The 14,432-nt window shown below is 37.5% G+C and overlaps 2 protein-coding genes across 3 annotated transcripts in view; one reads left to right on the plus strand and one right to left on the minus strand.

The window, feature by feature from the left end:
* LOC131852795 (phosphatidylcholine:ceramide cholinephosphotransferase 2-like) overlaps nucleotides 1-14,432 on the minus strand; it is a 200,469-nt gene that overhangs the window by 75,088 nt on the left and 110,949 nt on the right. The window lies entirely within an intron of this gene.
* The window catches only part of LOC131852792 (spondin-1), a 51,868-nt gene that overhangs the window by 13,041 nt on the left and 24,395 nt on the right, over nucleotides 1-14,432 (plus strand). For both annotated transcript variants that reach the window (XM_059203524.1, XM_059203523.1), the window contains exons 8-12: nucleotides 255-477; nucleotides 843-1,014; nucleotides 1,872-2,059; nucleotides 2,287-2,544; nucleotides 6,400-6,570. In XM_059203524.1, coding sequence (XP_059059507.1) covers nucleotides 255-477; nucleotides 843-1,014; nucleotides 1,872-2,059; nucleotides 2,287-2,544; nucleotides 6,400-6,570 — 1,012 coding nt within the window. The remainder of the gene's footprint in view (nucleotides 1-254; nucleotides 478-842; nucleotides 1,015-1,871; nucleotides 2,060-2,286; nucleotides 2,545-6,399; nucleotides 6,571-14,432) is intronic.

A 14,432-nucleotide genomic window follows, 5' to 3' on the forward strand; every position in this document is an offset into this window, starting at 1 on the left:
CAAGTTAGTAGCAGTCCAAGACTAGATTAGTGTCCTGACTTCCAAACTATTAGTCAGGACGCTAATGAGTAAACTGTACTGTCCAGATTGATATCTGGAGTCAATTCTAACCCAAAACACAAAAACACAGAAAACGTATCTTCTATTTTACTTATTAAAACGATAAAAATCCAAATCCAGAGAGAGAAAGAGAGAGTTACAAGTACGAGTGCGTTCGTAAATTGTGTTAATATATCGTAAATATTTATCCGCAGTCCCCAAACTCGGAGACGAATCCCCGCGAGAGGATGTACCGCATCACCACTATGTACCCAGAAGATCCCCGAGCGCCATTCTACAACCCCCAATCGAAACAGATCCCGCCACTGGCGAGGTTGTACCTCACGCGGGAGAAGCTTATCTCACACTCCTGCGACGAGGAGACGCTGCAGTCACTTATTGTGGAGGAGACTGAGAATACGGACGCTGTTAACAAACGTTAGTATAATCCTTTTGATGGCCACGGTGGTCTAGCGGTTTTACTTCCGATGGTCGCGGATTCGATTCCCCGCACGACACACACATTTGTATTCAAGTGTATGATTGTTTGTATCGGTCTTGGTGTTTTCTATGTATAATATGGATGTATTTATAAAAAAAATCTATGTATTTGTATCAGTTATCTAGTACCCATAACACAAGCTTTAGCTAGCTTAACTTGGGTCTAGATGGCGCTGTGTGAATTGTTCTGAGATTATTATTATTGTCCCCACACCCTCATTGATAGAAATAATTCTGAGATTAAAAATATAAATCAAATTAGTTAGGAAAATGCTGGAGTCGTGTCTTTTACATGTTGACAGCGGAGTGCGGGGTGACCGCGTGGGGGCCGTGGTCTGCGTGCTCGGTGAGCTGCGGTAAGGGTCTGCGCATGCGCACACGGCAGTTCTCCGAGCCGCAGCGTGCCCAGGCCGCCGGCTGCAGCCGGCAGCTAGTCTCCAAGGAGATGTGTGTAGCAGCCATACCGGAGTGCAAGTCAGTACCACAGCATAACTATTGTACAGCGCTTTTTACAGCACTGGTGGTCTAGAGGTTTAGATGGCTTTACTTTCTATGGTCGCGGGTTCGATTCCACTCGCGATGTAATTATTTTATTCTTAAGTACGAGTATTATTGTTTGTATCGGCCTTGGTGATTTCTATGTATACATATATAGCAATTTGCGACGGTAGCAGTGTGATAGGTACATCACCCCCTTCGGCCAGTAGTCATCCTTCATGAAGGTGGACAGTTTGTTGGTGGGGAGCCTGTTGTGGTTTTATTTTATAGGTATATAGGTAAAAGGAAAACTATAGAAAAGGATTTGGAATGCGGAGATATATATTAGGAAACTGTTGACAAAGTAGTATGAAGTATATAAAAGAATGTACAATAAAATAATTATAAATCTAAATATATATAACTCAAAGGTGACTGACATAGTGATCTATCAACACACAGCCCAAACCACTGGACGGATCGGGCTGAAATTTGGCATGCAGGTAGATGTTATGACGTAGGCATCCGCTAAGAAAGGATTTTGATTAAATCTACCCCCAAGGGGATAAAATAGGGGATGAAAGTTTGTATGCAACTTTGTCAATTTTAAACCGAGCGGGCTGAGACTTTGCATGCATAAAGCTACTATGACGTAAGTATCCCCTAAAAAAGGATTTTGATAAATTCCACCCCTAAGGTGATAAATTAACGCGAGTGAAGCCGCGGGTAAAAGCTAGTTTAAGTATAAAATTAGAATAAAAATACATTTTCTATTAGCCAGATAAAACAGACCCGCGCCACAAAATTCTGATTCTAGCTGCCTCTGATCAAAATCTGATTGGATTGGTTCACAGCAACGAGGAGGAAACCGAACCAGACAACGAGTCAGTGCCCCCCATCGAGAACGTTGGCGGGATCTGCAAGACGACGGAGTGGGGACCGTGGAGCGAGTGCTCGGTGACGTGCGGCATCGGCATCAGCACCAGGCGCAGGCAGTTCCTCAACCATATGGGCCTGAAGAAGTGTCCTCTCGTATCAGTAGGTCTGTGATATTATCGAATATTTTTTTTATGCCACGTAGGTGGCAAACAAGCGTACGGTCCATCTGATGATAAACAGTTACGGTAGCTGAGAACGCATGAGACACCAGAGGAGTACACGTTCCCAACCCTTAAGAAACCCTAAAACATCCTTCTTGAAAAACCCCGTGCTATTGTTTCTTGAGAAAACCTCGGCAGACACTTGAATAAAAATCTATTTTGTGAACAGAGGAGAACCGCAAGTGTATGGAGCCGGCATGCACGGAGGCTGAGGAGGTGGAAGTCGTGGACCCCACGTGCCCGACGACTCCCTGGGCGGCGTGGTCCCCTTGCACGGCGTCCTGCGGCCGCGGGGTGAGGTTCCGTACGCGGCTGCTGCTAGTGCCGCCGACCCAGCAGCTGTCCTGCTCGGAGCGAGTCGAGCTGCTGCAGCAGAGGCCTTGCGTCGAGAGAGAAGACTGCCAGATCGATATGGCTACAGCCAAGCGTGAGTACACAGACTTTTCTTGCAAACCTAAATATTTACATGATTTACCTGCATAGCGTGGATGCTATATCTATGGTTAAGCTAATCTATTTATATGTACTTGTGATCCCCAGTGGTCGAAATTCGAACATAATTAATTGAATTATGAAATTATATCTAAAACTAACTCGAATTCGTGGGTACAGTTGTTCGTCCGCGTGGAATTTAAGTTCATTTTTTCTAAAATAAAAGTAGCCTAAGTTATTCTTTATTACATCAGCTACCTGCCAAAAAAAGTCCCGTCAAAATCGGTCCAGCCATTTCCGAGATTAGCCGGAACAAACAGACAGACAGACTAAAATTAAAAAAAATGCTATTTTGGTGTATATACCGTATGTATATTCATATGCATGTAGTAAAAAACGGTTATTTCAATATTACAAACAGACACTCTAGTTTTATTTATATGTATAGATATAATGTTTTATGATCGCACGCAGCCAGTGTTACTATCGTTTCATTCATACCTTTATAGATTTAGAGACCTTGGAAGTAAATATCTGGAGATTTATTACGTTACCACGTGACCGGCTCACGATTGTTTGCACAAATAGCGTCTACTGCGCAAGTGATTGTCTATGGTTTTTATTGATATTACTATATACTTATCTATACCTAAATCAGGATAATAACTAAAGGAACTGGTTCAGTTATTGTTTATTAGTACCACAAATATCTATAAGCAAAAATTTTGTATACACTTTTAAGAGAAATTGCGCGGACGAGTATGAACTTTCGCACACTTATCATCATCATTATGTAGTACAAAACAAAGTCGCTGTCGCTGTCTGTCCGTCCCTATGTATGCTTAAATCTTTAAAACTACGCAACGGATTTTGAAGCGGATTTTTTAATAGATAGAGTGAGGATCATGAGGTTAACTATTTTATTTTCCTTATCATGTGGCGTTATATCTGGTCTGTTGTGATGTACAGTTTTGTCTGTTATTATAGTCCTGTCCCAATACAACCTATAACCGGGAGAGTCGAGTACTATCTGCGGGGTGTATTTATAGTAGGCTATTATTATTTATTTATTTTTTCTCAGCTTTTGCTGGTTTTCTCCACACTTACGGGCCGAAACCAAGTAAATGCAGAGTGTGTATATGTGTGTGCGCGTGTATGTATGCGTGAGTGTGTGTGTACTTATTGTGTGCCTGGTGTGACTGGTGTTATGTGCATATGTGATGTTTGTGTATTTTGTATGTTTGAACTTGAATCCAAAGAAACGTGTGGTTGTGATAGTGGAACACTTTCACATTGAGTGTATGGCAGTCTGCGTGTATTATTATCATCTAGATTTTCCTGTAATTTTGTTTGGACTTCTTTTCTCAATCGGTTAAGTTCTTCTTGAGAGAGTAATTTATTTCTTACAATTGCTCTCATTTGGTCGGAAAGTCTTTGTTCAGTAACATTTACTTCTGGATATTGTTGTGAAAATAGTTCGTGTAATTCTTTACGATATGTTGACATGTCAGTTTCTAAATTAGTAATAGTTAAGTAAGTACGCATTATGAACGTGTTTACTTCATTACTCCATCTCATGCGTTCTCGGGGTTTTCCAGCCTTGGTGGACGCAGGTAAAAAAGCAGTTGCCACCTGCGTAACATCCATGGTTGGTATCATCCTAATCCTATTTATGTCACTTGTGAATGACGGTGAGTTTGATTGTTGTGAAATTGATCTGTTGAGTTCTTGTGAATGTATATCCTCGGCTGTAGTGTTTATTATTATTATTATTATGTTCATGTTTTTCTTTTTTTCTTTCTTAATGTTTACGGAAATATTAAACGAATCTATATTTATTCCATTGTCTTAAGAAACTACAAATGGTCGAACTAAACGTTGTAGCAATTAACTTAATTATTATGCAATTGTTTATTGATTGCTTCTGCTATTGTGTCTTATGAATCATTTGGTTAATAACACACCAATAAGAGCACAGTGAATTGCCTGCATTTTGTTAGTTTATAACCACAAAAATAATACTCCATTTGGTTTTGAAATTGCAATACCAGATGCAGAAAAAGGCAGAACTTATTGAAACAAAAGAAGACTAGAAAATCTGTTTTCTAGTCTGACAGACAAAAATTGTAAATAATGTTATTTTGGTGTAGGTGTGGCAAGTAGCTAGTATATTATACAGTTTATGCTGTAAATAAAATAAATGACGTAGTGGAGTAACTTGAAACAGTCATGCTCGCTATAAAGTTCAAACTTGTGGCGGCGTGGTGGGCCGGGTCGATATGCTCCCTCTAATATGGTTGAGTGCAATGATGGCTGGCTCATCCGTCATACTCGTGAACGGGTGCTGCTTGTGGGGACTGGTCTGTTCAGGTTGCGAACACTGATTAGAGTTTTTGATTTTTTTTTATATAGCATATGCTGGTGGTCACTCTATTCTCCCAAATTTGAATTTTAATGAAATAGTATTATTGTAAATATATACAACATTAAAAAAAAAATACGAGCTGAGTTTCTCATCTCGAAATCATTTCGAACTGACACGGTAGATTTGACATATCATAAGAGTCTGTAATAGACCTACATGAATATAGATATTTTGAAATTGAATTTTGAATTTGAATTATATACAGGCAGACAATTCAAAAGTTTTTAAAGTATTGTATTAACATTTAAAATGAATGAGGGCAAAGGATATATCGGTTGTCTAGTACCCATGACATAAGTTCTACTTAGCTTTAAGTATATGGTGCTGTGTGAATTGTCCTGAGATATTATTATACTACTAGCTGTTCCCGCGACTTCGTCAGCGTGGAATTTAACTTTGTTTTTCTAAAATAAAAGTAGCCGAAGTTACTCCTTATTACATCAGCTACCTGCCAAAAGAAATCCCATCAAAATCGGTCCAGCCATTTCAGAGATTAGAAGGAACAATTAGACAGACAGACAAAAATAGTAGAAATGTTATTTTGGTGTACGTACCGTATTTATATTCATATGCATGTAGTAAAATTCGGTTATTTAAATATTAAAAAAAGACGGAAATTAATAAAAACACCTCACGTAATTTATGGAGGCCCCCTTACTCTCTAATTAATGACGACCTCGGTGGTCTAGAGGTCTAGCACACCGCTTTACGACCGATGGTCGCGGGTTCGATCTCCGCACGGCACAAACATTTGTATTCATGAGTATGATTGTTTGTATCGGTCTGAATGTGTTCTATGTATAATATGTATGTATTTACAAAAAAAAAACTATGTATATATATCAGTTATCTAGTACTCATAACACAAGCTTTAGCTAGCTTAACGATTACTTGAATGACGAGTGTGCATGGCAATAGTTGTTCATGCACTGAATTTTCATTTAATGTTAGACATAGACACCTATATAAATATACATTGTAAATAAACTGGCTTTAAAAAAAAAAGTAATTCAATTGAGTTTCTTGCCAGTTCTTCTCAATTGGATCTATATACCGAACTGGACGGTAGGGAAAAAATAAATTTATAATGTAAAAATTTGACGTTCATAAGCATGACGACCTCGGTGGTCTAGCGGTCTAACACACCGCTTTACGTCCGATGGTCGCGGGTTCGATTCCACGCACGGCACAAACATTTGTATTCATGAGTATGATTGTTTGTGTCGGTCTGGGTGTTTTCTATGTATATTAAGTATGTATTTACGAAAAAAAAAATATCTATGTATTTGTATCAGTTATCTAGTACCCATAACACAAGCTTTAGCTATAATAGCTTAACTTGGGTCTAGATGGTGCTGTGTGAATTGTCCTGAGATTATTATATTATATATATTAATTATCTGTAACATGTGTATCTGATTGCAGGTATTTGTATGGAGGAGCCGTCGCAGGGCCCCTGCCGCGGTATGTACCAGAGGTTTGCGTTCATCCCCATGAAGGGTATGTGCATACCCTTCAACTACGGGGGCTGTCGAGGGAATAGGAACAACTTCCTCACTCAGGAGGACTGCCTCGCCACCTGCAGCGTGATACTCGGTTAGTACCTGCTTTTATTTTTTTTTTTCGGAGTCATTTCAGAGAGGCCAGAGGTCGGTTTTTTTAAGATATCATTACTGAATTTATTGCTTGTTGCTTGTTGTTTTTTTCTGTGATTATTGATATTATATTACTGTACTGTATTTAAATATAAATTCAAATAAACAATTCGCGCTATACATTTCATTTGGCCGTTCCCGACATTTGACACTACAGACTCCGCTTCTGTAATTGCACAGAGTACGTTTTAGTTTGGATGGTAATGTAATGGTGCACCAGTAAAGAATGATTAGATGAGTGTGAGATCAGGTCTAACTGACCTGCCCATCGTGATAAATTCACCAGGAATTTATCTTGATGGTTTCCAAGGGGGGTCCCCCTTGGTACAATGGTGTAATAGGGACATATTACTAAAAAATCTGCTACCCCCGCACAGAGTACGTTATAAACATCCATAACAAAAGTTATAGATAAATTAGACCAAAGACAATATGTACTACAGTTACATTATTGACTAGCTGCACCTGCGACTTCGTCCGCGTGGAATTTAATTTTATTGAACTTTTCTAAAATAAAAATAGCCTAAGTTACTCCTTATTACATTAGCTACCTGCCAAAAAAAGTCCCGTCAAAATCGGTCCAGCCATTTCAGAGATTAGACGGAACAAACAGACAGATAAAAATTTAAAAAAATGTTATTCCGGTGTATGTATTGTATATATATTCATATGCATGTAGTAAACAACGGTTGTTTCAGCATTACAAACAGACACTCCAATTTTATTTATATGTATAGATATATATAATCACATTTTTAAACTTACTATACGATATCAACTCGTAATTTGTCATTTTGAGTCATATATTGACAGATCACGAGCGTGTTAAGTGTTGGCAACTGTTGAAAATGCTAAAATAAGTATCACCTTTTGTGTGATGAAATGCGCAGCAAGTCCGCGCTATGCATGTGTATGTATGAGTGTGTATGAGTTTGTATGAGTGTTGTTGTGTTCTAATGTGTTATGTAAATGACATGTAAGTACAAGTGGAGTGATTACGGTCAATGACTACTCTATATCTGCATAAATAGACTATGAAAATTTAACATAACACTTACAATTATGCAAAAAAAAACATTATAATAATCATAATTACCACACGGTAAATAAAGATAATTATACAATTGCCAAAAACAATATAATACGACTTTTAAACAAGGCATTACTTTAAAAATAAAAATCTAAATATATATAACTCAAAGGCGACTGACGTAGTGATCTATCAATATACAGCCCAAACCACTGGACGGATGGGGCTGAAATTTGGCATGCAGGTAGATGTTATGACGTAGGCATCCGCTAAGAAAGGATTTTGATTAATTCTACCCCCACAGGAATAAAATAGGGGATGAAAGTTTATATGAAACTTTGTTAATTTTAAACCGATCGGGCTGAGACTTTACATGCATAAAACAGCTATGACGCAGAATAGAATAGAATAGAAAGAATAGAAAATCATTTATTCAAATAAACTTAATTTAAGCACTTTTGAATAGTCATAACAATTTGTTTTTTATCTAGCACTCGTTAGGAAAGCTGTCTCATCACAAGAAGAACTAGCAATAAACTTGTGTGTTGCTCTTTTAAATAATCCTTGTAAGTTTACATTTACAAGTCGAAACGTGTGAATACAAACTACCAACAAGCACTAATTTTTTGGGTCAAATATAATCTTGCAATAAGATTAAATCAGTCGTAGTGATAAGAGCAGACCAGTCCCTACAAGCAGCACTCGTTCACGAGTATGACGGATGAGCCAGCCATCACTGCGCTCGACCATATTTTAGGGAGCCCATTGACCCGGCCCACCACGCCGCCACATGTCTGGACATTTTAGTGAGCATGACTACTCATTCCACACGACCACGTCACAGTAGGCATCCCCTAAGAAAGGATTTTGATAAATTCCACCCCTAATATATAAAACGCGATAAATTAACGCGAGCGAAGCCGCGGGTAAATGCTAGTGTATAATAAGTTACCTATTACTATCGAACAATTACCTCAAAAAGAAAAGAAAATATTATTTTGAAAAACATCCTTTTTATATTACAGAATATATGAATCAAAATGTAATTATACCGTAATTATGATTTTTAAACATTATTACGACTTATTGTAGAATAGAATAGAAAATCATTTATTCAAATTTAATTTATTGTAATTAGTTTATACCATCTATTGTGTACGTAATTAATTTATCTATTTTATTTAATAGAGATTTTATTAACTTGTTTTATACAGTAATAACATAAGAAGTACAAGAATAATTTACACATTAAAAAAAACAGAGTCAATGTGGGCCACAACTCAGCATACTGCTGGAAACATTTTTTCCAGCGCTGATTTTCAGTTGCGCCCGCAGTACGGGCGCACATATATATATATTACAATTAAAAAATACGTATACATAGACTTTATAAAACAGATTATAATAATAATAATCTCAGGACAATTCGCACAGCGCCATCTAGACCCAAGTTAAGCTAGTTAAAGGTTGTGTTATGGGTACTAGATAACTAATACATTACTTAGATTTTTTTTGTAAATACATACATATTATACATAGAAAACACCCAGACCGATACAAACAATCGTACTCATGAATACAAATGTTTGTGCCGTGCGAGGAATAGAACCCGCGACCATCAGTCGTAAAGCGGTGTGCTAGACCGTTAGACCACCAATAATTTCATTTCATTTCATATGTATTTACGAAAAAAAAAATTATCTATGTAATTGTATTAGTTATCTAGTACCCATAACACAAGCTTTAGCTAGCTTAACTTGGGTTTAGATGGCGCTGTGTGAATTGTCCTGAGATTATTATTATTATGGTCAAATTTCGACCACTGGCGACCAGTAATGTAAATAAATCATCATCGTTGACACTATATTAGCGTTTTCCAGTTCCGCTCGCTACGTTCTGGCTACGCTACGCTGTGGTCAACCACGCTAGGCCGTCGCGTAGCGTCGTCTGTGACTCTACGCTACATCGTAACACTAAATACGCAGTTACTACGCAGTTATCGTTTTCAAGGCCTCGCATAAGGCTTTATGCCTTGCCCAAGTAAATAATAATCCCTTGAATCATTAAGTGAAAGGTTACAGTTATAATTTATTAGTACTCACTTTACGTTTATGAATAATCGATTGGAAAATCAGACATAAGTGGATCAATGTATAAATATTTATGTTAAATTGATAGTCAGCGAAACTTGATGAAACCGTAATTGTTATACGTTCATATATTAAACTAGTTTCACCCGTGGCTCCGTTCGCGTGGAATTTAACTTTATTTTTCGAAAATAAAAGTAGCCTTATTACTTCAGCTACCAGCTGTCAAAAAATGTCTCGTCAAAATCGGTCCAGCCATTTCATAGGTTAGCCGGAACCAACAGACAGACAGACAAAAATTGTAAAAAATGTTATTTTGGTGTAATTACCGTATTTCTAAATATATATATATAACTCAAAGGTGACTGACTGACATAGTGATCTATCAACGCACAGCCCAAACCACTGGACGGGTCGGGCTGAAATTTGGCATGCAGGTAGATGTTATGACGTAGGCATCCCCTAAGAAAGGATTTTGATTAATCCCTCCCCTAAGGGGATACATTACCGCGAGCGAAGCTGCGGGCAAAAGCTTGTTTCATATGCATGTAGTAAAAAACGGTTATTTCAATATTACAAACAGCCACTCCAATTTTGTTTATATGTATAGATATATATTAAACGAGAAAGTTTAAAAATAAGTCTATACATATATAAGTAGATCATCTATACATATATAGATGTATAGATAGACATAGATGAAGTAGCGCGGGTCGGCTAGTAATCAATATAAGTAAACGTATTGCTCAGAAAAAACCGCCATTTTGTTTTCCCATCCATGCTGCTTGTAGCTGCCAAATTAAACATTTCAATCAAATATTGACGTCAAACATATCAGTCAAAAGCAAACTGTGTTTGATGATATAATGTATACTGATTAGGCGTTAAAAATATAAAGTATTGTAATTTATTACATTCGCGATGACTCAGAACCAAGCATTACGATATCAAATGATGTTTTGTATTTACCTTTCAAAGTATTAAAAAAATATATTAAGAAATAATTTTGTACACGAGCGGTGACTCAGAACCAAGTATTACGATATCAAAAGATATTTCGGATTTACCTATTAAAAATAAAAAAAAACATTAAGTAATATTTATTCTATAAAGTTTATTACTCTGTAACCAATTATTTTTCATTCTCTCTGTCTACCTTTATATGCATAATCATTACACAGTATAAAACAAAGTCGCTGTCGCTGTCTGCCCGCCCCTATGTATGCTTAAATCTTTAAAACTCCGCAACGGATTTTGAAGCCCTTTTTTAAAAGATAGAGTGATTTAAGAGGAAGGTTTATATGTATAATACATGTACACCCGTGCGAAGCCGAGGCGAGTAACTAGTAAACAATAAACAAAAGAGTATATATGCGGGTGTATGTCAAATACATAGCACCATGTAAAATTAATAACGTATGAAATGACTAATTCTTTTTTAATTAATTTAATGTATTTTTTATTCATAAATTAAAAAAAAATAGCATTCTGCTTTTCTCTATGTAAATTATAAGTGTGCGAAATTTCATACTAGTCCTTCTGCGCTATTTTGGTAAAAAGGGATACAAAGTTTTCATTCACCTATTCATCTATAGATAACTGAAATTAAAATATTTAATCAAATTCGAATTTAAAATATCTTTTTTCATGTTAATCTATTACAGACTTCTGATATGTCAAATCTACCGTCAGTTCGGAATGATTTCGAGATGAGAAGAACTGACAAGAAACTCAGCTCGTATTCTTATCAAATAAATGTTGTACATGTTTACAATAATACAGATTTATTTATATTCAAATTTTGGAGAACAGAGTGACCACCAGCACATGCTATTGCAAAAGCAAATAGTCTAATCAGTGTTCGTAATTTGAACTCAGTCCTCATAAGCAGCACCCGTTCACGAGTATGACGGATGAGCTAACCATCATTGCACTCAACCATATTATTATATTGTTCCAACACATTAATCCAACGTGCAGTTTGATGGAAACACTTGAGCACTATGCTGACTGGTAGTACACTGACCTTTCAGTTCCCATTAAACTCGATCTATTGGGCAATTTATTTTTAACGTACACAAATCGATTCGAGTTCGATTCCGACTGAATAATTCCTGGAACTAGTTTAAAATTCACAGATCCATTGTGCGTTAACATGCGATCTATATATACCTACATATAATTAAATACCATTAGACTGTTTGTGGGACTGGAATGGTAAAGAAGTGGAGTAACATGAAACAGTCATGCTCGCTGTAAAGTCCAAACTTGTGGCGGCGTGATGAGCCAAGTCAATGTGTAGCATATAATATGATTGAGTGTTTTGCTGACTCATCCGTCATACTCGTGAACGGGTGCTGCTTGTGGCAACTGGTCTGTTTTAATTATGGCCACTGATTGGACTATTTGCTCATGACAAAATGGCAATAGCATTTGCTGGTGGTCACTCTTTACCACAATTTGAATTTAATTGAATCTGTATTATTGTAAACATGTACATTTATTTGAGAAGAATACGAGCTGAGTTTCTTGTCAGTTCTTCTCATCTCGATAATTACGGCCACTGATTAGACAATTTTTTTTTACAAAATGGACAATAGCATATTCCGGTAGTCACTTTATTCTTGCAAATTTGAATTAAAAAAATAATCTTTATTTTTGTTAACTTGTACAATCTCATTTGAAAAGAATGAGCTGAGTTTCTTGTCAGTTCTTCTCAGCTCGAAATCATTCCGAACTGACGGTAGATTTGACATATCATAAGAGTCTGTAATAGACCTACATGAATAGAGATATTTTGATTTTTTTTTATATTGACAGTAAACAATGTAAAAAGCTATGGTTTTAAAAAAGGGACATTCAGTTTATGACAGTTTTTCTTCATTCAAACTGCATGGTAGGGAAAAAATAATAATTCAAAAACTTGACTTTCATAAGCGGTTAAAATGTCCTACATGAATAAATCATTTTTGATTTTTTAATGAAATTAAAAAAATATATACAAGGGCACTGTACCTAAAACTAAAAACCTTAAAAAGTATAATATTTCATTTCTATTTGATGGTAAGTTCCGCGCAAAATACAACCCTGAAAGACTTTATCGATAGGGGTTGCGGCCGTGACGTCATCGCACCTGAGGGGTGTGCGGTGACGTAACCCGAGTTACGACATCTTGAATTTATTGTTTGTATATCTTGTGAAGCGTGATCTCTGTAATTGGCTTAGTTATGTACTGTTATAAAACGATGGCTATATTATCTTAATATTATAAATACTAAAGTTTGTGAGTATGGATGTTTGTTACTCTTTTACGCAAAAACTACTGAACTTATTTTATTGAAACTTTACAGTAATATAGCTTATACATCAGAATAATATATAGTCTATATATTTCATACGGCTGTAACCCTGGGCACAACTAGTAATGTTATACATAAACGCGAAAATTTGTGAGTACGCAGTTACTCTTTCACGCAAAAACTACTGAACGGATTTTGATGAAAATTTACAGTAGTAAGCTTATGCACCAGAATAACACATAGTCTATATTTTATATTGAAACTTAACGCGGCTGAAACCGCGAGCACAGCTAGTATACATTTATATATTTGTTGAAACATTTGTAAAACTAACTAAGTCACTGCCTAGCTGCCAAGTCCCATCCAATTCAAACGGGGATCGAAATTACGACGGCCTGAGCCGAGGTTCGAACCCCTAGTGGTTCGCTCAGACTAAAATCGTATCCGACAGGCAGGAGTTGGCCTTCAGCCGCTCCATAAGTCCTTCCGCGGGTTTGCAGTGCCATCTGCACTCGATCCCTAACGTCCGGTGGAGCTGTAAAGGCCAGCTGCGGCCAACAGCATTAGAGTTGTCCGAAAAAAAAACTAGCTTTCACAAATGACAATATAATAATAATAATAATAATAAGTACGAGCCCCATCCGGTCCTCGAAAGCGACAGCGTCAGGCTCTACTGGGACCGATCCATCATCACGGACAGGACCGTTCTTGCGAACAAACCTGATATCGTGGTGATGGATCGGGCACTCTCGAGGGTGTTTTTGGTGGACATCACCATACCGCATGATGAGAACCTCGTGAAAGCCGAAACTGAGAAAAAGAGAAAATATCTCGACCTGGCTCACGAGGTGACCGAAATGTGGGGGGTAATGTCCACCGAAATCATTCCAATCGTTATATCGGTGAACGGTCTTGTCCCAACCAGTCTGGAGCAACATCTCAGACGGTTGGGATTCCGAGGCGGCTCACTCCCGGGAAAGATGCAGAAAGCGGTGCTCTTAGATTCTGCCCGCATTGTACGCCGGTTTCTCTCCCTGGGGCCCTGAACCCCGGCCGACTGTGCTTCTGCCGGGGGTATGTTGCCATCTCCTCTCCTTAAGAGGGGAGATGAGAATTTTTGGATAAAACTAGTAATAATAATAATAATGGAATTCGACATCACGACATATAAAGCCAACACAAATAGAGTTCACAAAGTAGTGCCCACTCTGAGTGTAAATTGGGCATTATGCCCAATTTACACTTAGCCCGAGTGGGCAGGGAAGTGAGCAGCGCGAGAGTGTAAACACTTCCCATGCCATTGGCGCTGCCACTCACGCTGTCCGGCGCTCCCACGATTGTCGGTTTTTCGTGCGCGAGTCAAAGGACTGGCAGCGCGAGTGACAGC

The sequence above is a fragment of the Achroia grisella genome, unplaced genomic scaffold, assembly GCF_030625045.1.
Source record: "Achroia grisella isolate CSIRO2021 unplaced genomic scaffold, CSIRO_AGI_Agris_v1 utg862, whole genome shotgun sequence".
NCBI lineage: Eukaryota > Metazoa > Arthropoda > Insecta > Lepidoptera > Pyralidae > Achroia > Achroia grisella.